This window comes from Rhodamnia argentea, chromosome 9, assembly GCF_020921035.1.
Source record: "Rhodamnia argentea isolate NSW1041297 chromosome 9, ASM2092103v1, whole genome shotgun sequence".
NCBI classification, from domain to species: Eukaryota; Viridiplantae; Streptophyta; class Magnoliopsida; order Myrtales; family Myrtaceae; genus Rhodamnia; species Rhodamnia argentea.
Genome location: NC_063158.1, coordinates 6,697,310 through 6,722,288, shown reverse-complemented (window position 1 = coordinate 6,722,288; position 24,979 = coordinate 6,697,310). Strand labels below are relative to the sequence as shown.

Genomic DNA, 24,979 nt, shown 5'->3' with positions numbered 1-24,979 from the left:
AAAACATGGCCGCCTCTGTTTTCAAGCAGTCATCTTCACTTGCTCAATTGCTTGATCAACAGAGGAGAATGTCTCACCAAAGGCAGAGGGGAAAGCAGAATCAAATTTCGATTTTTGATGAAGTATGATATGTTGCATTGGCCTGATGGAGCATGAAGAGGAACGGAGTACACAAGCAGATCGCAAACCATCAATTCTATCCCACAGAAATTGCTCTCATACAGATCACGCTGCAACTAAGCACACCTGATGACAGACACAGGCAACCGCAAAGCCGAGCAGAGCTCCGGCAAGGACCTGTGATGGGGTGTGGCCTAACAGTTCCTTGAGCTTTCGCTTACGAATAGGATGCCCTTGGAACAAATCCTCGACTATCATGTTCAGAACCTGCAAGAGCAATGAACAAAGTGATCAGCTGACAGGATCACACCACATTCAACAGTGAGTGCCCACCATGTCACCCGTCAGGGAGACCCCTGGTAATATCAATTTAAAACATCAGAAAGATTGCATAACTGAACAACCATTTCGTGCATGCCGTCAGGATCTTTCTGATGTATGATGAAGTGTGACAAGATCTGCATGTTGGTGGGTTGTTAAAAGAGAAATGCCAAGTGGGGAGAAAATTGGCTTGCGATTTTCATTTTTGAAGCACCGAATCAGAAGAAACAGTGCATTGCCATGATACAAATGAATGTACTCATGATTTACATGTAGCTATGCAAGAGATCATCCTCCAAGTGCAAGCGTTCAGATTCCATGCGCCGTTGAAAGCGAACATGATCATAGCAGGTGGCGTCAATATAAAGATATGCATCATTATCTAAGTACAAGCAAATTCGCTCACCCCGCCACTCTTCGGTGGCAAGAAAATGAAATATTCACAAGGACTGCTAATCCAAATCTACCTATGAAGCAGTAATGCTCCATGGCCAAAAGCCGTACAATCCACCACACCATCGTGGATAACATAAGCACTTAACGCAATGAAAGAGCATCAAGCCATTGCTCAAGTTCCACTAGTGGAATCTATGGACTTGCTGACTTGACCACAAAGTGCTCAATGGATGCCATAACGGCGACAGGTGTCGAAGACCCATAAACTGAGATCAGTCTCAGGCTCTCAGCTGCTATATTTCTAATTTCTAGCCAGCAAACAACCAATCACTCACTTTTCTTCCATGGGCCTAGGCTTGAGAACCATCATGATAAAGATTAATAGAAACCTCAGCCAAGTTGTTGCATTTCTATAAGCTCAATAAACATTGTACCGCAGAATTAAAAAGCTCAATGAACTGGCACTGTGCACAGATAAAAAGGTGAAAACAGCAGATGCAATTTTAACTTATAACCTTCAATCTTTCATCTTGGAGAACTCAGTGAATGCTAGAAAAAGACCATATGGTGTCACACTTCACTTAATATTTGCAGATTATTCATTATGCCTATCACTGCATTGGTCAAGCAAATAGAGAAGTGGTCTTCTGATATAATCCCTAGTAATGCAACGACAAGCAGAGACAGAGAGCACAAAAAGCATTTTTTATGGAAATTAAGCTCGAGAAAAGCTATGCGATAATTATGTACAGTGTGGTAAACAACCAAGCCATCACATAGAAAGGCAATGGCAGAAATTTCCACACCAAAAGGCACCAAAAGTCCAGGCAAAGATTGCATTAAGCAATTTCCTCGAACAAGCAACACATACGATCGATTCCAAATATCCACACTGCTATCGAGATTCAAGACTAGAACCTCTTCACTAAGTAACCGTACCACAAGTAGCCCCAAAGAATGGAGAGAACAAGAAAGACACTTCACCTCAGCTTGCATGCCAGCATGTCGTCGTACACCAATGGCATCATACATAACAATCAAACTGAAACCCAAGCAAACCGGAAACATTGAATCCGCCATGCCATGACACAGCGCCACTGAAGTAGTTAAAGCAGTACACAAAGCCGAGTGAGAAGAGGGCATGCCTCCACAGGCAAAGTAGATCCTCAAATCCCATACTTTCTCCACAAAGAAATTCAGTACCACCTTCACCGACTGAGCAAAAAACCAAGCCAACAGACCCGAAACGAAAGTCGGGTTCGCGGCTAAGGTTGCGACGAAAGGACTGATTTTGACCTTAGCGCTGTAAGTCAAACTTAGCAAAGCGATTCCTATTCCGCCATTTTGTAAATACCTACTACCATTACAACTGTCTACAACCCCCTCCGACTCACCATATGCTTGTGCCGTGGAAGCCAATTTCTGGAAGTACAGACCTGCAAGGTCTTTGACGCTTCTGAAGGCTCTGGCCGAAACCCAGTAGGGGTTTAACGGGGAAGTCGCGTGATTGAAATCAAAATCGGGACTTTCTTTGTCTGGTGGAGTTTTAGAAGAAACTGAGAGAGCAGAGGTTCTGGGTTTCCTGTAATTAGCAAAGTTGAAGAATGAGTGGGTCCTCGGACCGAGCGGCTTTCGGACAGCGCTCACGGCATTGAATGTGGAAGGAGTAAATGATGGTCTGAAGAGGACACCAGCAGTCTCCATAAGAGGGGCTTCTGCTCTGGAGTTCAATCAGCATCTCAGAGAAGAGAAGAGCGAAGAAAGCAGAGAAGGTACGACCTCACAATCACAACAAGCCAAATCTACGTGTTGCCATTTTTGTGCCAACCGAGGAATGAGATCGGCGAGGAGAAGAAAGGGGCATGAAGGGTCCGCCATCGGCGTAAAATGCTGGAATGATGCATATTTGGGTTCAAGGAATATGCTTTCGTATGTTACTTGTGCCCAAGTCCGAGCGGGACCCACCCATATTGGTGTCCAATATTCATAAGCCAGGACAAATGTATTGCCCCGGAAAAATTCTTGTAAGAGTCCGGATTCGGAACAACCCGCTCCTTTACAGCAGCTATTGAATAGTTAGCGTTCGTTGGGTACTCCGTCAACAACAATGCTGCCCAAGACAAAATGCAGATGGGACACGCTTTTCTTCGGGACAATGACGTATAGTTAATGAGTTTTGATTCAATATGTAATATTATTTATAAGCTTTTAATATATTTAAAGCAATTCATGAATTTCATTTCAATGTTCAATATAGTTCTTAAACTTCAAATCTATTCAATGCAGTCTATAAATTTTTTATATAAGTTCTATTTAGCTCTTAAACTATAAGTTGAGGAATAATATTGAACAAATTTTATAATTCAAAAATGACATTGGACATTGGATTAAATTTTATGGATCACATTAAACAAATTAAATATTTATAAATCACAGTACATATTAGGGCATGGTTCACGAATCTTTTGAGTCATTTATCGTTTTTTCATTGACCCTTTGATGGACTCTGGTTGGAGCTTTTAAGCACTCGCTGCATGCACCCACTTGAGGTCCAATCCAACCAAAACTGCTGCAGCACGAGTCAGAAGAAAATAAACAGCCGAGTCTGTGACATTTTTGTGTGCGTGAGTGAGAGAGAGGCCAAGCAGATCATGCAGAGCTGTGCTCGCAGCTCGGCTGGGATGTTGTGGTGGCACCATTTTGTAATGAGGTGTCAGCTCTAATCTGCCAGTGTATAGGAATGTGACACACACAAGCTGTTTCAACGTGCATATGCCAAGACTTGGGAGCAGAAAGATAAAAACTTGTTTAAGAATTGGAAAAAACACTTGCAGGGTCTTCAAAGTGTGCACTTTCTGTTCTGCTGAGCATATACAGAGGGAAACGGCTTAGGCTTTTGGTCCCAAAATGTCACCTGAAGAAGGTTTTATGTGGAGGAGGAAAGTGAAACCCAATCTTAAGCCAGTTGAAACAACTAGCAGATTAGACAAGACACAGAAAGATGAAGGAAGCAGTGCGGCAGTGGCCGAGGGAGAGCCCTTGAGTCCATCAGCTCAGATGTTCCATGAACCAAACTTCAATGTGTACATCATAGTCATCATGGGCTGCAAAACTCCGGTCGACCTCCCTGTCATCAAGTCTAATCTCGTCCACGCTCTGCTCAAACATCCCCGCTTCTCCAGTCTGCAGGTGACTTCCTTGCTCTCTATTATCTTCATGAAAAGTATTTATTAGAACTATGCAGGTTATCTGTATTCTAAATTCCAAGTTCTTGGCATGAAAATCACTGATTCATCAGTTATGGACGATATTATGCAAAATGAGTTTTTCCTAGAATTTTCTACTTCTTGGTCATAACAAACACCAGTAAAAAGAAAACATTTTTCAATCAGGGATGCTCATTTTTAACCCTGCAACATGCTTTATTAGAACCCTATCTCTGTCCCAAAGTATCAACATGCATTAGTGGTAAATGATGAGTTTCTAGCTATTGCATTTTAGATCAAGATTCAAGACTCCACTAGTTTTGAGTAATTCTTGATTGGGGAATTCCGAAAAACGACAGGTTGAGGATGAAAAGGAGAAGGGGAAGTTTAGATGGGTTCAAACAAATGTGGATTTGGAAAACCACATTATAGTTCCGGAGATTGGACCGGGAATGGACTCACCTGACCGGTTCGTCGAGGATTACGTCTCCGATCTCAGCAAAACCACCATAAGCAAGACACAGCCACTGTGGGACATCCACATCCTCAATGTCAAAACCTCCGATGCCGAGGCAGTCGGAGTTTTCAGGATCCACCACTCGCTTGGAGATGGGACTTCTCTCTTGTCCTTATTGCTCGCTTGTACCCGTCAAATCTCCGACCCAGAGGCCTTGCCTACGATCCCGGTGAAGAAGAGTAGGGAAAAGAAAGACCAGAGAGATTATGGCAGGATCTGGGGGTGGTTGCTAGGTATATGCTGGTTCTTGGCGCTGATGTGGAATACTGTGGTTGACATGATCATGTTCGCGGCAACCGTGCTGTTCTTGAAGGACGGCGAGAGTCCTATTAAGGGCCCACCAGGCGTTGAACTTATGCCTCGACGGTTTGTGTACAGGACTGTGAGTTTAGAGGATATGAAGATGGTGAAGAATGCTTTGAATGCCGTGAGTTCTAGGAGCTTGACTTTGGATCCTACGCTAGCCATACTCTTTGTAAACTGAAGGAGGTAGAGAGTTTCTACATCCTCTAAATCACGAATTTGGATTTTGCAGACGGTGAATGATGTCGCGTTGGGGGTTACTCAGGCAGGTTTATCCCGATATCTCAACTGGAGATATGGTAAGCCTCCCTGACTAAGAACTGTAGTCATCACTTGTAATCTGCATTTAAGCTTAAGGAAGAGGCAAAGATTATCGTTTCGTAAGTACAATTATTCATATTGCTAATTAGATCGGCTTATTTAACCATCAAATTATCCTAAGTTAAGTAGGACAAATATCTGTGTGATGCCTTTATATTGGCAAAAGAACACTAAAAGTGTCAATATTTGTGTACGACGCTTACTTTAGTGCCAGTATTTTTTTTTGGATCGCTTAAGCTTCAATCGGAGAAAAAACGATCACTTAAGTGCCAATTTCAACAAAAAATAATTATTTAAGTGTCAATTCCGGCAAAACAAGACACATGTCATTTTTTAAATTAATTTTTTAATATTATGTGGAACTTTTAAAAAAAAAAAAAGTCAGTCCACATGGTGTCCATGTGGCAATTTTTTTTAAATAACCAATCCACGTGGACGCGACATATAATATTTTTTTTACAAAATAAGCTAAAATATTTTTAAAAAATTAAATTAAAGTTAAAAAATTAGCTAAATAACTATAAAAAAAACAGAAATTTAAAAACACATTGCGGCGGCAATTGCCGGCGAGGGTGGGAGGCGGCGGCGGTGAGGGTCCAAGCCCTAGCCGCCGCAACACAAGTTTTTCTTTTCTTTTTGAATTTTTTATCTTATTTTTTAGTTTTTTTAAAAAAAAATTTAACTTTTGAATTTTTTGAAATACTTACTTACAAGCTCCGGCGAGCCACGTAGATCCGACATGCGAAACTCACTGGAGTTAGCACTAAAATAATCGTTTTTAAAAAAAATTGGCACTTAAATGATAAAAAAAAAAATTTGCACTAAAGTGAGCGCTGTAGACAAATATTGACACTCCTAGTGTACTTTTGCCCTTTATATTTGAAGAAAAATTTCTATTATCATAAGTTTGCATTGAGCAGCTGAGACCAAGAATAGGCATGGAGCAACCGAGTTCGGAAACAACCTTCCAAAGAATATTCGCCTGAGGTCGACTCTCCTCATTAATTTGAGGCCATCCGTCGGAATCCAGGTTACCGCATCTTCTTTTCCCAGCCGATGCTTAGTTTGTTAAATACCATTATAACTCGGCTTTTCTCATGCAAGAGAGTAATTTCATCTGTTGTGGCAAGACTGAATTTGCAGGCTTTAGCTGCTATGATGGAGGAGGACACCAAAGTCAAGTGGGGAAATAGGATTGGCTATGTCCTCCTCCCCATTACCATTGCATTGCACAGCAATCCTTTGGATTATGTCCGTGAAGCTAAGGCCACCATCGATAGGAAGAAGCACTCTCTTGAAGCTATATTTACCAACTCCATTGCCGAAGTAGTTCTCAAGCTCTTCGGCATTAAGGTATCGTTACGAAAATTTGAAGGACCAGTTTCCATTTATTTCTTGTTTCGAAGACGCCTCCTCGAGTGCCCCCCAGTGTAAATTTGAGTTTCACGTGTTGGGCAGGCAGCGAGCGCGCTCTCTCACAGAGTTATTACTCGTACAACAATGTGCTTCTCGAATCTAGTCGGACCTCTGGAGGAAATAGGCTTCTATGGACATCCATTGGCTTACCTAGCGCCGGGTTGTTATGGTCAACCACACGTGCGTATCTCTGTTGCCCAAAATATTTTCATGTCATGTTATGAACTCTCCGTGTCTTTCGATATATCATGGTCTTATCGATTTCCAACGCAAGTCCAGGCAGTCGCGGTTGCTCTCTGTTATGAAATTAGTTTGGGAAGGAGCACAAATACATTAGTCCTGATGTCCCCGTGTTGCAGGGCTTGATGGTGAACTTCCAAAGTTATGTGAACAAGATGACTTTCGTAGTATCGGCCGATGAAGGCACTATACCCGATCCTCATCGGCTGTGCGACGACATCGTCAAAGCGCTCGAGCTTACCAAGGATGCTGTGTTAGAAAGGGGGCAAGGCAGGGGAACAACAGCGCTGTAGTCCCGAACATCATCCTTGACGAGATTTCCGCATCACGCCTGTCAGCAATGTGTAATAACTGACAACGAGGGACTAGTTCTTATCTTATCTGGCAGCCTTATCCTTTTCAGCAACAGGGAAGGCATTAGAACAGGGTCATCAGTGAACGAGCTAAAGAAGAAAATTCTAAAATTAGCATGCTTTTCGGTTTCTAGATGTTAGTTGTTCGGGTCAAACTGTGATTGAGTAATGCCAAATATAGAGAGTTTGTTTCCCTCCAATGTGGCCACGGCTTTAACTGACGTATTTTGCTGGATACGTGTTGCCGTTAATGCCAAGTGAACCCGAGAACGATAACAAGACCCAACCCCGCAAAGAACCCAGAAAAAACATTCCCCAGAAGAACGAGGTACGAGAGAAATCCTTCGCAGCGTCGAATTTTTTCCCAGGACTTTGAGATAAATTCAGCGATCTCAATTCTGATTTCATCATCATCGTCGTCATCATCAGCATCTGCAAATACACTTTCTCTTTCCTGGGAAACAAGTTTGAAGAAGGTTGAAAACAATCCTGGAGATGGAGTGGTCGGCAACATCTGCTAAGGGAGCTTACCTTGACACCCTCAAGCTGGTATTTTTATTTTCCTTTCCTCTTTAATTTTCATTTATTTTTTGCTCCTTGGGATCCATGAATTCTTTACAAGAGAGAGCTCATTGAGAGATCAGATGTCTTGTGGATGTGTTTCTTTTCTGGGTATTTCTGGATTTTTTTTTTAAGTTAGAAAACCAATGGAAATCGATTCTTTGTTTTCTGTGAAAATGTAGAAAATGCCAAGAACGAATTGGTCTTGTTCCGAGCTGACAAACCCAGAAACGCTCGACCTTAAAATTTGTGAAAGGCCATGTTTTGATGTCGATCTTAGTCGTGAAATTCGGCATCACCACCAATTTGTTTTGTCGTGTACTTAAAGCACTGCACTAGAGCTAACTCTGTTTGCACAACCGTATTGCAGTGTAGGGATCACAGACTACGGCCATCCTACCCCGGGACAGCGGTTACCCGGGAGCTTGGGAGCACCGAATTCATTTCAGCCTTAGCAGCAGGAATGAGGGCGAAACTCATGGTGGAGGTGGCCTCCGGTGTGTCCCCGTCCACGATTGCTTTAGCAGCTGCTGCCCGGCACACTGGGGGCAAGCTCGTGTGCATTGTCCCGGAGCCGGTGCTCGCCGAATCGAAGAGAGTGATCAAAGACACGGGTCTTAAAGACATGGTCGAATTCAAAACCGGGAACCCCTTTGAGCTACTCCCCAAGTACAAGAACATTGACTTCTCTCTTGTCGATTGCAACTCGGATGACAATGCTGACTTGCTCAAGGTGCTGGACGTCAATCCTAGCATGTCGGTGGTGGTGGCAAACAACTTGGTGGGCGAAAGAAAAGGATTGGAGGGAAGCGTAAAGGGAGTGCCGAGCAAAGTTGCTGTGAGGTCGACGAAACATCCCATAGGGGAAGGCATGGAAGTAACTGTGATCATGAAGAACGATGAGCCGGAGAAGACAGACAGAAGAGGCGGAAGAAATCATCGTGAAGTGGAAGAGGGTGGGCCGGCGAGGACTAATAAAAGCAGATGGATATGTAAGGTCGACGTGGAGAGCGGCGAGGAACATATTTTTAGGGTGCCAAGAAGCTGGAAGAGTAACAATCCGCGCCAAAGAATTCATAACTGAGGTTTCGAATGTCATTAGGATCGCCATGCGATGAAGTGGGGGGTTCTCGGATCCAAGATTCAGGGTTCGCTATTCCACCAACAACAGTCCCTGTTCACCGCACAGAGAACACGGAAAAGCCTAACGACGGATCAATTGAAGACACCGGAGAAGAAATTGTGCAGAGTTCTAATGAAAGAGGGATGGCCTGAGCTTACCTTCTTTCCTCCTTAAAAAGTTCAAACAATTCAAACTAGTCCTAAGGTTCATACTGCCACTATGCAAGTGTTGTGTTTACTCTTTCGCATATCGAGTGTGGAGTGAAATGTACTAATATGTTATGTGGATTCTGTAATTGAGGAAGCGTATTATATTAAACTTCATAATGCTGTAATGAAAAGGTGTGAGATGGGGCATAGAATCGTGAACTCGATCTGTGCATCTTTAAGACAATTTTGTTAAGACCCAGATCAATAACTCGCTACAACCTTGTCAGTTTAACTGTTACCAGCGTACTTCGCCAATCCGAACGCATAAACAATACTCTGGCCAAACACGAATGCATAAATAGAATGGATGAACCACCGTTGTTGATGCCCGAGTTCTATCAAGCCTAGGCAGATGATAATTCGCCAACTTCGGACTATTTTACGCTTGCATTGGCTACCATTAGCAGAATCAATAACCAGTTTCATTGAAAACTTTCTATGTTTGAAGAGAGGTTCTGGCAAGTTGTAAATACCCTACACTTTCTGCTAGTTCTGAGAATGAATGATGCGAGTCTTTTGAGTTCTATCATCTTATTATCCCTTCATTAAGGATGCGCAGGAAGACATCTTCTTTCATTGACAAACTGAAAGAGAAGATTTGTCTCTTGTTTTGGTTGCCTCACTTACTCATCAAAGGAAAGATCTTTCTTCCGCTGGAAAATTTTCAGTAAGCCCAGCAAGGCCAGAAGATAAGCTTTATTTCCATGTGCTCTAGACAAGAGTTAACAAGCAGCATCAACTTCAACGACTGTGTCAATAATAGCCTATGCCTACTGAAAGAATATCAAAGTCATATACAGTTTGCCTCCAATAAACTAATCAAAGCCGTTGTTGTGAGAAACTTTTATCTTCTCATCTGTCTTCAAAAGCTCTAACACGAAATCAAACGTCAAAATGCAATTGCGACAATGACCAAAACTGTTGCCTCAAAAGGATTTCCTAGTTTGAAAAAGTAATAACCCTTCTTGAACCTGCACGCCAGAGAAAATAAATCATTAAGGCACAAATAGATATAAAGCTCATCCAATTGTCTGCTCAAAGAAAACTTAAAACATACAGGAGAGACCATCACCCTAAAAAAAGTTGCTGCATATATATTGCCTTCCAGATGCAACTGAAGTGGCACACCCACAGAACATAATAGGGGCATTTTAAGAGACTCTGCACAAACAACACCATTTCTCACATTGTGAATACACTTTGCACCCTCTCCAGACTATAGTAGGAGGGAGAAAATACTTTGATCCCTATCCGATTGGTATGACCTCAATTTACAGATGTGTTTATCTAGTGTGCAGAGTCAGATATGTGATGAGAGAAGATTGAGTGGATGAATAAGAGAACTTTTGAAGCGTTGCATAGTCATTTATCCATGTACTTGACTTTAATCTGCACATTCAATTGGAGTGCTCCTGAAAACACAGAGACACAGAGATGGGAGCATGGTTATAGGAAACAAACCTCATCTTTTCATAAGATGGCCTCAGTACGAAACTGACAGGATGACTGGAGTGAACCAGAAAAAATTCCACGCTGCCTGTCCTTTTTCGCTTCCGAAATAACAAAGCTCACCATTTTCTACCCTTTTTCCTCATGCATCCTGCCTCGCATTATGAGAACTCAAAATGCCAGGTTATGTAGCAGCAGCTGAACAAGCTTCACTAGAAGAAAAGCTAACAGACTTGGGAGCTTCGCTCCCTCTAAGTACTCTGTTGCGTATCATTTTGAAAGATTGTGATCCATTTGGCCTGGTGAGCAAACTAATTGGCATTCTCAGAATTTGTTTCCTATTTCGTCTTCCCCTGATCAAAATGCTGAAGGTTTTCTCACCATCACAAGTTGTTTCACCACTTCCACCACCATTTTCTCTTTGCATACCTTCATGACTTTGCAAAATACTGGGATTTTCCCATCTGAATGAATTTGATTGACCATTTCCCTTGACACTTTCTGATCCGACACTTTCTGATCCAATGCAATCAACTATTTTGGTATTATCCACCGCCTGTGATGGTGGAGGATGTACTTCTTCCTTACAGTCTTCCACATCGTCAATACCCACAGGCAGAACTGGAGCTGGATCTGAGGTATCAGATTCAACAGGCTGCACTTTTTGCTCCAACATGAAATCCCTGATAGGCTCAGCAACAGGTGATGGCACAGAGAATTCCATAAAATGACATCCAGGACAAATAGGGCTGATATTACACTGCCATGCATAGTGATTGGGGTGAAAGGCACTGCTCGTCACAGGAAAGGTACTGGTGGATATTGGCTGAGGCTGAGTATAAGGAGGATACAGAAAGGGTAAGCGCTGCATCATGTTCGGAGTTGGAGGAGGTGATGGGTAAGGTTGGTGAGGAGAGGAACATAATGGGGTAACTGTGGGCATCACAGTAGCGGGCCCTGGATGGAGTGCCATGTTGACTGGCCAAGGTGTAACAGTGGGGACGGCCCCAGGAGCAGAAGGGAGAGTGATATTCATGGTAACAGGTGTGGCACGTGCAACAGCTGGCAAAGGATTAAAAGGAGCTGCAGAGGCAGATAGTTTCTTATTTGGCAGTACCCTCCCCTCACTCGAGTTCAACGTTAAACATTTATTTTTCACATCCTCTACCTCTGACAAGGAGCTGCCTGAGTTTTCATTGGGTTCAGAACTCCTCGATGAGTCCTTTTCATCGAGTTCTTTCTCCTGAGGATCATCTGAACTCGACACTCCACTGCTGTCGTAAACTTCATTGTTCACCATCTCCGCCTTAATCATAGTTGATTCAAGACTTCCTACATTCTCTGACACCATCAAAGTATTTTCTTCTTCCTTCACATCAGGAGATGAAATTGGCTCTGGCTTCTCTTTTATTGCAATTTTGCCCTTCAAGACTGGGAAATCTGATACAGAGTCCTTCGTCTCCTCTTCCGTTTTATTTATTACTCCTGCTAGCTCTGGGTCAGCAGATCCTTTATCTTCGTTTGATTCAGCATCATGTTTTGAGATGTCGGCCTCCTGTTTATCAGGAGTTTCGTTGTGGAGTAACCTTGCATGCAATTTAGAGATGGTTCCTGGAGGTGCTAATGCCACTTCCTTGTATGAAGGAGACTTTTCGAGTGTAACAACTGAACCTTCCACTGAACTCGTTTTGTACGATGCAGAAGTTGATGCATGTTCTCGTGAAGAGCCAAAAGCCTCGGCACCGTCCCTAGAGTTCTCAGTTACTGAAGTTTTAGCAGCAGGAGGCATAGACTTAACTCTATATGTTACAGCTTTAACTACTCTTCTGCTGAATTTACTAGCTTGGGAATTATTGACAGTATGGTGATCCGGGTAAACAGTGTGAGAAACTGCCCGTTTCCTTATGATGTAATACCTATTACCTGGATGAGAATTCATCCCAGCAGCATAACTCATATCTGCATCCGTATTCTTTTTCTGATAGCTGAATGCTTTTCCAATGGTTGCCCGCCGCTGCTTTAATCGCCGTCCCAATAAGCTTGCCGATCTTGGCCTTTGGACAGGTTGCCAACCATCATCTCCATCATGTGTTTCCAGCAAGATTTTGTCAGCATTTAGTGACTTTTCCTCAGTAGTGTCTTCCAAGAGGGGCTGCTGTATGTGGGTCGATCTACGTTCCATTACCAGATCAGAATCTGACCCACTTCCCACTTCAATGCGTTTTTCCTGGTCAAAGTCTGTGCTACTTCCCTTTCTTGGTTTGAGGGGCTCTTCATCGAAATCTTCCTTTGAGGATTCTTCGGGAGAGGCATCAGAGCTTGGTGGCAAAATACTCTTTAAAGATTTTTCCCTCAACTGAAAAGGGAACTTGCAGTTAATTTACAGAGTAAATTCACAGCTCAATAGTGAAAGAAAAAAGACATTCTCTCAATCCGCCCTTCTACACCCAGGGGAAAAAGTCACTAAGCAGAACAAACGAGCAATAAAAGCAAAAAGGAAATAAGAAGGAAAGTAGAAAGCAGAAATGGCCATCCCATAGAAAAGAAGAATGCTTATTGACACCCATCTTAGTGACTGCAATAAAGGGGCATACCCCCCCATGCCAAGCTTGTGGAAATAATGAAAGCCAATTTCAACCTTTGATTGGAAAACAAACAAATGAGCCAATTATACTCATCCAGTATAGCAGTTAGGACATGATCAATTCTTTCTGTTTGATAGAGCTACCTAAATAGATTTAATTACTGCCTTAACACTATACTAAGACAATAACTAGTTGCTAAACCATTTTCCAAGTCTGTAAGTCACTGCCTATTCACAAATTTAACAAAAGTGAACTCAAAGATGCAAGCACTCAGGTCAGGAGGGCATGTATGGCGCCACTGCTCTTTATATTCATTTGAAGAACCTGACAGAATGAGAGGCCTATCAACATGCCAAACTTTTAATAAAATTCCTAGCACATCAGTAGGGCTGCTACTAGCAAAAATTAAGTTGCGGTGTAAGAAAGGCAGGACAGTCTATTGAATTCTCCATGAGCAAACAAAATGAAACTCCAGGTTTCACCATTGATGATGACAAAAATCATCACGTATTTAGTGTACAATGCAGTCTCAAGTACCTTTGAATTGTAGGGTTTTCTCTTCATTGCTAAAGCATCCCTCCCTTTGCCATCCTGACTAGGATTTATGTAGTCAAGCAGATCAGATACGCTGCCAAAATTGGGACAGGTAATCAGCAATCGCAGGAATAAGGGGCCGGGAAAGAAAAACGTACATTGAACTTCTAGCTAATTATGCCAATATAAGATTGATAAGTACACAGTACCCAAATAGACATTTCTGTAACAACTTTGACAGTATCAGATGCTCTTGATTAATGAGTCTCATTTGTATAGTTCCCATATCCCAATTGTTGAAAATTTGCAAAATAAAAAGACAACTGATTCCAGTAATGAGAGGATGGGGGATTCGATTGTTTGATGAAGTAATTCTTTGAGGTGATGTGTGATAATTAGGTTGTCGCGAGTTGGTTTGTAGCAGGGTATTTCGGACAATTTTTTATGGAATGAAATGACAGTAGCAAAAAGAATTAAGACACAAATGGTACACAAAGTAAAATTGCTATCGTGGTATGTGCGTTGGATCTAACAGACCATTCCATATGGCATACATGATGTATTGCATATCAGCCGCAAATTCAAGCCAATCTCTCTAAACTTGTATTCCTTCTCATTGACACAATGACTGGATACATGACTATAATCTGGAAAAAGTTAGCAGAGATATGCTCCACCCCAGAAGCGATATATTGTTGATAATATCGACAAGCGAGATTCTTGAGATCAACCGATATGCCTCACTAGGATCAATTCTGCCAAAAACTAGTCCTAAAGAGAGAAGCATCTAAGGAAGATAGCAAACGCACCATTGCCTACCTTGCTTCCACATTTGATAAATTTAATAAAAAATTTAGACCATTCGACAGTAGAATAGATTGGAGAAAAGGACAAAGACAGCTATTGCCTGTTTAAATAATCTACAAAACACTAGATGAGATAGTGTATCACAACGCTCCAAGCAATGTAAAATGATTTTACTTCGTCTTATCAATCATCAATCTTGTCTTTGACCATGATCAGTTAATTAGAGCTAATAAATGTGCAAAATATATTTCTATAGTGCAATTCTACCTTAGGTGACCTTTGCTGGCTATGGATGCATCAGGCTTTCTGGCTCCATTACGTGCAGCTTCTTGCTGTTCAAAAGCCTTGGACTCAAAATACTCAAGCCAAGCAGCAGCATCCTGTTGGTATTTCAGAAAAAGGAAAGGTAAGTTCTAAGTATCAAAGTACATGTGCAGTACGGCAGAAATCACAATGCTAAAGAAGAGTGCATCCATCCAAACCCAATCAATTCAAGCATGAACATGATCATGTCCAACAACGCTCATGTTGTGTCATTGCAAGTGGCAATCACGACTTGCATTGGAGAAGATGCGAATGAGTGATAATAACAATTCACTGATTCGATAGCTAGTTGTGTATAGCATCCATATTTAGAAGTTTGACCTAGTGTATGAATGTACAACCTGTGTACGCAAGTCCTCGGGGCCCAACTTTGCTCTGAGAATTTGTAAGGTTGTTTGTTCATGCTGAACACTTAAGGGGTAAGCTTCCATCAATGAGAGTGCAATCGCTATGGCATGGTAACTCGCTGCTGTCTGCAAAGCATCAAGATCATATGGGTCACTAAAGTCCAATTGAAGATTGTCTTCAATACTGAGAACAAAACAGGAGTCCTGCTAATGAATTTGAAGCTCATAATGTGCTGCTGACAGCAAAATATATAGAGTTCCAGAAAAGACAGTCTATGGAATGTCAATTACCCTTTTAATGCACCACTGGAATAGCAGTATGTATATTTTCCGTACCGACGTGTGTGCCCTCTCATACACTTCTCTTAATCTCATCGCATGATGGCTAAACGTCTCTTCTTTGGGTTTCATCTAATTAAATGGGGACTCAGGACTATCTGAGATTTTTCAACAAATATTTACCCCGCTGATGACAAGCTCCTTTATGTTTGATTATGAAGTTTGAGATGAAGTGAAATTGAGCAGTTCCTCACCTCCCTTCAGCTGAGCATTGGTCATTCAATCATAAATTATTTCATTATCTGACGGAAGGCACCATTAAGAAGTCCATCCTAGATTCATTGCGTTTGGCTACTAGCCTTATAGAGTGTTAATGACTTGTAGCCAAAAGAGATCATTAAGCAACCAACTCACTGACAATAATTGCACTTGAGAAAAAGGAAGGGAAAGAATGATTGAACGAAAGAGACCTGGATATGGTCTGGTCCAAGTAACCTCTGGTTACATTTTAGTGCTTTATGGAGATATCTGAGGGCAACATGCACATTCCCCAGGCCTTCTTCCATCATTGCCACGTTGATATATGTAGCAGCCGTATTGGGATGAGAAGGACCACAAGTAAGATGTAACAGATAGAGAGCACGCTTTACATACCTGCTCAGCATAAATACCAACTTCAGCACACAGAAAAGACAAAAAAAGCCCTACAACACATAAAAATGACTAATCTTCTATAGAAAAACAGTCTTGTTGATTTTGATATTTTAAATTCCTACGACAAATCAGCAATTCCACAGAGAAGTTTCACTCAACGGAATATACAACCTAGCAAGGATGCAAACTGGTACATCTCAACCCCCCAAGCAACTTGAAATATAACTCGGATTTTGGAGTATATTCAACAAATGAAGTAATGGTAATTCTAGAATTCCAGAGAGTCAGACAATGTATCATGCAACACCATCCTCAGTGACTACCAAGTTATGCATGTGGAAGAAATGAAAGTATGCGAAACACATTTTGTACATGTCACAGGAACATATACACCAAACAGCAATAATAATAACCTTAAATTGGAGACTGTCATGAAGCATAAAAGCTAGATAATAAAAGACATAAAACTTCAACAAATTATAGGTAGAAAAAGGAAAGACGAGCATACTTGAGAGCTAGCTCCGTGTGTTGAAGTCTGTAATAAAACACTGCAAGGTCACCGTAACTCTTCATTGTATCCGGGTGATCAAGTCCCAGTTCTCTCTCATTAATGTCCAACGCCTTTTGCTGATATATTGCTGCCTGTAATTGGGAAAATTTTCTCATGAACATTTAACTGAAAACTGAAGTGAGATTTGAAAACAAAAATTATTTTAGGGGCCGATGCAGAAAAAAATTGATTCAACAAGATTGTGCATAGCAAGTTCAGCAGTCATCCTGCCACAATCTCATTCTTTACAGTGATATTGTGTGCTAATACCAGATACCTGATTGAAATCTCCAGTGTGATATAAAACTACAGCAAGAAGACTGTAAGCCCCAGCTGTCATTCGATGGTAAGGACCGCAAACTGCTACAAGCTTTGCCAAAGCCTACACGAAACAAAGGACATTCAGCAGGAGATGCAGTTAATTCACCAGGAAAAGAAAAGGATGGAAGCAAGCTGTATCAACAACATACTTTTGTCCCATAAGCTACTGCATCTTCAAGTTTCCCCTTGTCTAAAGCAGTTTTTGATGATTCTAGCAGCTGCCTTCCATCAGCGGATGAGCATGCTGCTTGCTGCAGAGCAGCATATTAACCTGTTTAATAAAAGAGTACAGACCCAAGAGAGTATAATTCTGTGTAATAGTGTATTACCTTATGCACTGGCACCAGGCTGATGACATCTGTTATGCAGAAAGGATGTTGAGATTCCATGTCAAAGTCCCTTGGAACCAGCTCAATACCAACCTATAGAACATTAAGAACAATGTATTGGCATTGGATTCCACTAAAAGTAAGGTATCCTTGTTCAGTAAGGCTAAGTTCCTTCACCAAAGGAAAATTCTACTGATGCACTTAGTCCTTTGGGCCTTTTTCTTTCAAAAGTATTCCTAAACTGTAAGTTCAAGTTAATATTATGATTTTAAAAGAAATTGCCTTAAGCAGAGGGTTGTTTGAACATTTTCACCACGCATTCATAGAGTCACATACCTTCTGGCATAATCCCCGCAATACTGCAAATTTCCTAACGTCTATGTAGTTTAAGCTGCTAACATCCCACTCATAGCGTTTCAGCAGAAAAACTTGTAACCATCTCCACACAAGGGGATGGAAACTGCAATCTTTACTTTTTTCTCCTCTTGGATGCACACCAAGCATCAGATTCAGTGCAGCAGCTACTGACGTTGCCATTTTCTCAACATTAGTGACGAAAGAAATCACAGCTTGAAGAATGTGCTTGAAAGCTCGTACTATCATCTCATGAATACAGAGAGATTGCACATGCGACAGCTTTTCAGAAAGCTTGACCTGTTAAGGGAGAAAAGGCACAGGCATCATGATCAAAGGGGACTACATCAGAGCCATACTCTACCCTATCTGGTAATAAGCAAGGAAAAGCATCTGCAACTAAATTTCTCATCTTCTCAGCGTCCAAATCTTACAGCGGCTCAAGTACCAGACAATGAGGATATGGCCAGATCCATCACATTAAAGGACAGAATGTAGGTTGTACAGAGGAAAATTCAGACTTAAGTTTCCAAATGATTAGCTAAATGGCACACACACGAATGTCTTCATGAGAACATGGTGAGGTGCAGGTTAGAGAATGATATTGAGAACTAAGAAAACCAATTTTCACTGTGATTGCAAAGTATTCAGAAAAAGGAAAAAAAGAACCTCTGCTTTGTAACTATGTACATCAATTTTTATCCTGATTAGTTCACCCAAGGACAAACTCACAAGTTGAGCTATAAAGTAGAAAGTAACAATGGATTGAAGTCCAGAGAAAAGGAACTTACAACATGTCCAAGAGAACGCATGCGAAGACCTCTAGTATGCATGAAGTCGGTTAGAGTCCGACCATCAACTGGTGAGAGTTCTAACGAACCAAAATCAGTAACCTATGTGCCACAGAAATAAGAATTGCTTAATTAGATATTTGGGCAGAACAAATTGCAGGATTAAAGAAGAAGTACAGTCATTACCAGTTTTGGAAGGGCAACGTCATTATAATATTTCTGAGACAGTTCGATGAGCTCTGGCAAAGACTGCTAAGTGGTAACCATGTGTAGTCAGTGAGTAAGTTTGTATTGTCAACAATTAAGAACATGCTAAACCCTCCATGATTATCTAGAACAAGATGTTACCTTCCGGTGAAGTCCAGTTTCTGATTCTCTTAGGCGGGCAAAGGCCGCATCAGAGATCATAGTCTTGAGTGCAAGCTCATTCTCTTTAGCAATAGATTCAACTTCAGTCTCCATAGAAGGTGATATAGCATTTTCAGCTTCTCCAGCAACACAATTCGCCTTGGAAAAAGAATTCTCCATCTGCAGTCTCAGATTGGCTCCATCTGGGTTTTTCTTGTTGTTCTTAAGGGACCTGAGAGGTGTCCCAAGTCCTTCGACCTTCATCTCATTTCTTGTTTTAGCCTTCTCAGTACAAGCCTTTTTATCCTTGGAAGAAGAATTATTTTGATCTTGTAAATGTTGTATCCAGCATGCTCCAAGTTCCCATCTCACAAATTGATCTCTCTCTTCATCCATTTTTTCAAGCTCTCCAAGGCTGTCTTCCAATAGTCTCTCTATGACGGATTCAGAAGCACTGAGCTCATCATGCTCTGAAGGATGCAACTGTTGAACATGTCTATTGTTTTCTGGAGCAACTCTTGTATGAAGGAGTAATCTTAAACTGAGAAAAAACCAAAAAGATATTGAGAAGTCATGATGAGGCCACCCCAGTGACATAAGGACACAAAAGAAGTGCACATGCCATCCCAAAAAAGAGGTGCACATTCTCTCGGTAAGGAATTTCTCACATGCATATTGTCCTTCTCTACCCCAACAACAGAATGATAAAGTCTAGATTCCATAATGTCAGTTTCAACGTTTATAGGAAAACTAAAAAATCAGCTATTGTGTTTCATTAGAAGAACGAGTTGAGCTGGAAAACCTGTTAATGTTGAGGGCATTGGCGCCACCTTCAGGTTGATCCAGAAGTTCAATGCCTGTAGGTACAGGAAAGACCTTTTCACTCTCTTGCCTCTCAACTTTTACGACAGCAATATAACCAGAATATCTCACGTTGACGATTCCTAAAGTGGATATGTCCTGCAATCAATATGTATGGTGTTCTTAATCATTCAGTTAAAAATAAGATCATGCAACTAGAAAGTAAACTATATGATCACATAAATCAAACATAAAAGAAGAAGCATACATGGGCAGCAGTATTTTCGTCAGCAGTAATCCCCTTGAGCAGGTTTCGTTCCACTAATTTCTTTTGATCCATCCCAGTCAAGTGAATCCCATCAACTTTTGTATCTATCTTACAGCTTGCATTGGAAGCGTCCTTGATTACTGTGATGCACAAGTCTCCCATTTTCTCTGAATACAAATAATTCACGTCTGCAGTAGAGCTGATTATATCCAGATGTCTCGATACATGCTGCACAGCTGAAACTGCCCTTAAAATGGCGACATCAACAAACAAGCTATGCAGAAGAAAAGCTCTTCTATCCCGGACCTGCCTCTCTTCTGCTGTCTTGCAAGGCATAGATGCAAGATACAAGAACTCGTTCGCCCATGGCAACAAATCACTTCTGCCATCTCTTCCTAGACCGCCACTATTTCCGCCCCATCCTTCATCCTCCACAGGCAGAGGAGGAAAAATGGATGGAGATTGAGCTGCGACTGGAGGTATGAGCCATGTGTTTGCTCTAAATGCATAAGGAAGGTTCCCAAACTGCAATATTGGAGCAAGGACGAATCATTGTAGAGCACAGATGCTACGTAGAGCTGGAAAAGTAACCTATATGCTTATGGAAAATACTAAAGTTCAAAGAAAATGTTCTTAAGCTGACATGGCTATATCAAAAACTAAAAGTTCCAGCACACCTTGTTTCGTTCTGAAAATGCTTTCATGAGATCATCATACGCCTGTAAAAAGACAAACAACATATGGAAGTTCACCATGCTTGCGTCATCCAGAGAGAGATAAGAAATGAAGAATAAAGCAAAGCCATTTCAGAGAAGAAAATGACTCATTTCCATGATCCAAAAACAAAAAATATCAATGCGCAGCACATGAGACAAAGTGGACCACTTCCAAGAATCCCGAGAAACATATTGATCAAGCATCCAGACATGAAGATCTAAAAGTGGTCATTAATGCAGCAATGGACAAAGCTAGGAGGTGTTTCGATGCAACAATAAAGATGCCAACATGAAAAATAACGATACTAGAAATGGAACATATATTAAGCTTCAACAGAGAAACAAAGTCGGTCCGAAGAATTCGACCAAGTTTTGTAACTATAAGAGATATGCACAATCAAATTCCTCATTTGATGAGAGAACAATGTCGCTCAGCAGAAGAAAGTCGGAATACACAGAACAAGATCTGAAATGTTTTTACCCAGTTACAAATTTTTATTTTCTTGGTCCGACCTCTTAAGCTTAAATGAACTATAGCCCAAAACAAGCAAATCGGATTTATCATGTACAAATAAGGAAGTTCAGCAGCATGTTAACAAAATCAGCTCGGAATGCGAGACAAACATTGTAAAAAGCTCGGCTGTGATGTCGCAACAAATCGATGAGATTGTGACATAGAATCGGCTGCTTTCCAACACTGAAGAAGCCTCGCTTGCAGGCTTCTACATGGACCAACTTCCCATTGCACAGCTTCACCTGAGCCACCCATATAAACAGTTGCACTCTTCAAATGGTTGAACCAAGATGAATATGCAAACATCACTAATTCGCAACAGTTTTCTCATTAGTCATTAATCAAGCGCTTCTAATCATAAAAATCATCAAAAGAGAGGGGAAAAAGCTGTGCTACGTTCCTAAAACCCGACATTGTTTCGTAACGTGAGAGCAAGACACTGGTCAAAGGCGCCAGGAAAGAAAGTCAGAGAGAGAGAGCTTACATCAAGCGAGAAAAGATGCTCATCCGGAGACACCTCATCGACGTGCCGTTTTGCCGCCTTTCTCACATCTGCAAAAGCAATAAATGTCAATTTCTGAATGATCGGGGTGCGCGCGCGCGCGAGAGAGAGACACAGAGAGAGAGAGAGTACACTGAAGAGGAGGAATGAGGTGAGAGAGAGAGAAGAAGTCGTAGAAGCTCCCGAGCTTGGGGCAGGAATGGCTCATCTCTCCTTCTCCGTCCACGGCGGGGTCCTTGGGCGGGTTCGACGGCGGAGCGGCTCGCTTAGCGGTGGCCTGAAAGGTCTTCCCCGGTTTCTTGACGCTCTTGTCCGGCGATTCCGGACCATTCTTCCGAGCCTCAGGCTGGGGAGGGTCCTTGCTCGCCGCCGACGGGCCAAAACACGTCGTGCAGGCGACGATGTCCAGAAGGCGCCGCACGTGCGCCACCGCGCGCTCTTCATCGTAGTCCTCTGCTCCGCATCAAACACAGAGAGAGAGAGAGAGAGAGAGAGAGAGATGAGAAAGTGGTGAAACGACGCTGTTTTCGGGGATGAAAACGTGGAGATCAGTGGTACCTTCGACGAGAGTGAGCGTGCATGGCTTAAGCGCAGAGACGTCCACGGTGTCTTTCAATCCGGGCCCTCTAACCTGCGTTGCGTAGCCCCAAATCCAACCGTTAATGTCCCCCCTCAAGCTGAAATACCATAATTGCCCTGGCTCATTTTCTCTTTCATTACTTCTCCTGAGACTTTCCCATCAAATATTTCATAATCCTTGACTTCCCCAAAAAAGCAGAAAATCGGTTTTTGACTTTCAAGCAAAAAGGATGGGAAGAAATTAGGTGATTTCAAATATCTTTGGAGAGTATGACTTTGAAATGATTGAAATTAAGAAAATGTAAAGAAGTAAGTGAAACCGTAAAAAGCACTCTTAATCTCGATTTGATTTCACCATGCATTTATCTAAAATTTCAAACTCGATTGTAAGCTTATCGAAAAGATGTCGATTTACTTTTGAACTTTTCAGTTTTACCGACATAATCCGGAGAATCTATGCGAAATTTTAATGCAGTCTTTCTGACCAATTGCCGTTGAAAATCTCCGACATAATTGCTCACGTTATAGTGTTATGACAAATGACCGATGATAACCGAACGTTGCATCAGCAATTTTCGGTAGCAATTAGCCAGAATGATTACATCAAGATTTCACAAGCATTTAAGATTGCAATGGCAAAATTGATAAATTTACGACTGAATTGATGTTTGTGTAATAATTTGATGACCTATCGTGTAATGTACCTAGAAAGCAGGTGGGCCAAAGAAAAGGGCTTTGCCTCTTTCGATTGATCCATTCCCAACACTCGCACGAACAGACCGAACCCCCAAAGATTTCGCATTCACAGATTCCGCTATTATTGCCACACTGTCCAATATTGACGCCGCAAAAGAGATGGCAAGAAAAATCGTTTTCCATGAAGAATGGCGCGATTGGACCGACCACCCAGGCCAGATCATCGTACTAAACGTGAAGACTGTCGATAGAGAGAGCGTGGAAAATCTCCCAACGTGCTACACAACCCATTAGAAGAACCGCAGCAGGGTAACTCGACCCCTTACCTCGTGCGACAGCGACAAGTTCGTGACGTGGCACGTCTCAGCCTTCACGCCCAGGAGCCGGCGAACGTCGATGATCCTGTCCGTCGAGATCCCCTGAGAATCGAAGTGGGAAACGGGTGAGGAAGAAAACATGCCCGGATCCGCCTTTGCCATTCCCTGGCATAGAAGTAAACCAGAAACAAGCACGACGCTCCTGTGCTGGACTATGGAGACAGATATCTTTTACTGTATGACAATTTCGAATGCTTGCTGATGTATTTGGCAAGCTTTAGAAGCCGCTCGTTTCCAAAGCACAAAGTCTTGTTGTGTGCGGGCTTCTACTACTTCTCCTCCTACGGGTCCCGCTTATGACTTCTTAGCTAAGACACCAAACTGGAGCACCAAATGTGAATGAAAATCTAGGCACTGCAAACGACTTTTCTTTTCTTTGGTTCATTTGCTGTTTCCTTCTTTATCTCTGCTGCCCGAGACACGGTCGCCTATCTTAGTACCAGGAGATGGTAATGGACCGGCAATTCGAATCTCTTGTCCGGCTAAAACCTCGCACCCTAGACTGTATACTAGATTTCTAGTTGTGGCAATGAACCAGGTTTCCAGTGCTGCTAAGGTCGAAAAGACGTCTGATAGGTGAAATCAGATGTAAGATGGTAAATTCGAAGTGACATAAGGGGCTTGGAGCTCAGATGTTGTGAGACATAAACCATCCGTAGAGAGGGACGACGGAATCGAACCTTGAGTATCACGTGAGTTTCGTCGGGGAGGTTTACGGTGATGTCCATGGCTACCGGAAGCACTGCAAAATTCAACAATGAATAGAAGGTCAGATTCGGAAACTGCATAATAAACTTAAAGGATATGTCTTTTCTTATTATAAAAGAAGATTTGCATATAAGGAGTACCCTTCTCTTCCTTCTTCTTCTTCTCTCCTTTGGCCTTTCCGCGGTTGTTCCTGGGCGCCATTCTTGACCTTCTTTAAACTCTACCTTCAAATTAACAGCACAGATGACGTCATCGTCTTATCCTTCCCATTCACCACACAGAAACCGACAATACAGAGGAAGCGAAAAAGAAAAAGAGTTCTGCAAGCCCATATGAGTCCAGCTACTTCCTTTTCTCATGTTTTATTGAATAACAAGTTTCGGAAGAAACCGCAGATTAATTTTCGAACAGTACTATCTCGACTCGGCTGATTAGCCGAAGGATGAATACTTCAGATAACTTCACAAAGAGAATGCAACAGTTGCACCAAAAGTTCCAATCTTGTTGTTTCGACAATTAGACTATGTATGGTGTTGGCATTACGAGGTCGGGACGGAAGCAACAAGCACCAACCGTATCGAAAATTCAGACAGGGTGGAACTAAATAGATGTCTTAGTCTTGAGGCATTGAAGAAGCAAGAGAAAAAAGGGTCTCTTTTAATGAAGAACAGAAGCTCTGAACTTGAAAGCGCCAGTAGCATATCGTGGCATCTCAACAGCGCGGAAAAACCGAGATTTGCGTGGAAGAACCTGGTGGAGATATGGCCGCTGCAATAGTAATAGTGCTTCAGAGATACAGAGACGAACAATTGGTCCGTGCAATTCACAATGAAGCTCTCATCCACCGAGGAGGAAAGGGTGAGAAGGGAAGAGAAGAAATGAGGAGAGAGGGAGTCGGAAGGAGAGGTTGGTGTGATAAGGAAGGAAGGGCGGAGATTTAACAGTCTGACGCATGGCATTTTATGGTGTAATTATCATTTTATTTTCGGATATTTCTCTGATTTGTGGAAATATCAATATAAAAATTGCGACTTTTTTTTTTTTTTTTGGTCCAAGAAAA

The 24,979-nt window shown here is 42.0% G+C and overlaps 4 protein-coding genes across 6 annotated transcripts; 2 read left to right on the top strand and 2 right to left on the bottom strand.

Annotated features, from left to right (window-relative positions):
* Positions 1-86: 86 nt before the first annotated feature.
* On the bottom strand, positions 87-2,740 carry LOC115748603. Of its 3 annotated transcripts, none has more exons than XM_030685132.2 (3): positions 2,232-2,740; positions 1,822-1,934; positions 87-387 (listed from the first exon to the last, which is right to left on the bottom strand). In XM_030685132.2, exons 1-3 carry the CDS (start codon positions 2,539-2,541, stop codon positions 226-228), a joined length of 585 nt encoding a protein of 194 aa, XP_030540992.1. In that variant the 5' UTR covers positions 2,542-2,740; the 3' UTR covers positions 87-225. The 3 variants fall into 3 exon arrangements, with proteins under 3 accessions (XP_030540992.1, XP_030540991.1, XP_030540990.1); XM_030685131.2 differs by having other exon boundaries at positions 87-178; positions 215-387; positions 1,822-2,738; XM_030685130.2 differs by having other exon boundaries at positions 1,822-2,737.
* Positions 2,741-3,664: 924 nt separating this feature from the next.
* LOC115748601 (wax ester synthase/diacylglycerol acyltransferase 11-like) lies at positions 3,665-7,393 on the top strand. Its single transcript, XM_030685128.2, has 7 exons — positions 3,665-4,026; positions 4,403-4,987; positions 5,096-5,162; positions 6,105-6,214; positions 6,328-6,537; positions 6,643-6,780; positions 6,960-7,393. Exons 1-7 carry the CDS (start codon positions 3,745-3,747, stop codon positions 7,131-7,133), a joined length of 1,566 nt encoding a protein of 521 aa, XP_030540988.1. The 5' UTR covers positions 3,665-3,744; the 3' UTR covers positions 7,134-7,393.
* Positions 7,394-7,688: 295 nt separating this feature from the next.
* Positions 7,689-8,838, top strand: LOC115748606. The gene is made up of 2 exons (XM_030685135.2): positions 7,689-7,742; positions 8,125-8,838. The coding sequence occupies exons 1-2, from the start codon at positions 7,689-7,691 to the stop codon at positions 8,836-8,838; spliced, it is 768 nt and encodes a 255-aa protein (XP_030540995.1).
* Positions 8,839-9,747: 909 nt separating this feature from the next.
* LOC115748604 (protein REDUCED CHLOROPLAST COVERAGE 1) lies at positions 9,748-24,128 on the bottom strand. The gene is made up of 24 exons (XM_030685133.2): positions 24,060-24,128; positions 23,892-23,953; positions 23,161-23,253; positions 22,118-22,190; positions 21,692-22,012; positions 21,542-21,609; positions 21,168-21,299; positions 20,505-20,546; positions 19,828-20,352; positions 19,561-19,718; positions 18,759-19,299; positions 18,597-18,659; positions 18,411-18,512; positions 17,602-17,919; positions 17,266-17,358; positions 17,086-17,187; positions 16,893-16,997; positions 16,574-16,707; positions 15,882-16,065; positions 15,127-15,258; positions 14,729-14,841; positions 13,658-13,748; positions 10,548-12,891; positions 9,748-10,057 (listed from the first exon to the last, which is right to left on the bottom strand). The coding sequence occupies exons 1-23, from the start codon at positions 24,118-24,120 to the stop codon at positions 10,720-10,722; spliced, it is 5,685 nt and encodes a 1,894-aa protein (XP_030540993.1). The 5' UTR covers positions 24,121-24,128; the 3' UTR covers positions 9,748-10,057; positions 10,548-10,719.
* Between the last annotated feature and the right edge of the window lie 851 nt (positions 24,129-24,979).

Bases quoted from the DNA above. Each gene is read 5' to 3' on its own strand.
- LOC115748603 (XM_030685131.2), bottom strand. From the start codon at position 2,541: ATGGAGACTGCTGGTGTCCTCTTCAGACCATCATTTACTCCTTCCACA. The intron at 388-1,821 runs GTGAAGTGTCTT...TTGCTCTTGCAG, and splicing joins ATGCTGGCATGCAAGCTGAG to GTTCTGAACATGATAGTCGA.
- LOC115748601 (XM_030685128.2), top strand. From the start codon at position 3,745: ATGTCACCTGAAGAAGGTTTTATGTGGAGGAGGAAAGTGAAACCCAAT. The intron at 4,988-5,095 runs GTGAGTTCTAGG...TGGATTTTGCAG, and splicing joins TGAAGAATGCTTTGAATGCC to ACGGTGAATGATGTCGCGTT. The intron at 6,215-6,327 runs GTTACCGCATCT...CTGAATTTGCAG, and splicing joins GGCCATCCGTCGGAATCCAG to GCTTTAGCTGCTATGATGGA.
- LOC115748606 (XM_030685135.2), top strand. From the start codon at position 7,689: ATGGAGTGGTCGGCAACATCTGCTAAGGGAGCTTACCTTGACACCCTC. The intron at 7,743-8,124 runs GTATTTTTATTT...ACCGTATTGCAG, and splicing joins ACCTTGACACCCTCAAGCTG to TGTAGGGATCACAGACTACG.
- LOC115748604 (XM_030685133.2), bottom strand. From the start codon at position 24,120: ATGGCGCCCAGGAACAACCGCGGAAAGGCCAAAGGAGAGAAGAAGAAG. The intron at 22,013-22,117 runs GTACCACTGATC...GATGCGGAGCAG, and splicing joins CACGCTCACTCTCGTCGAAG to AGGACTACGATGAAGAGCGC. The intron at 13,749-14,728 runs GTAGAATTGCAC...CAATTTTGGCAG, and splicing joins GCCAGCAAAGGTCACCTAAG to CGTATCTGATCTGCTTGACT.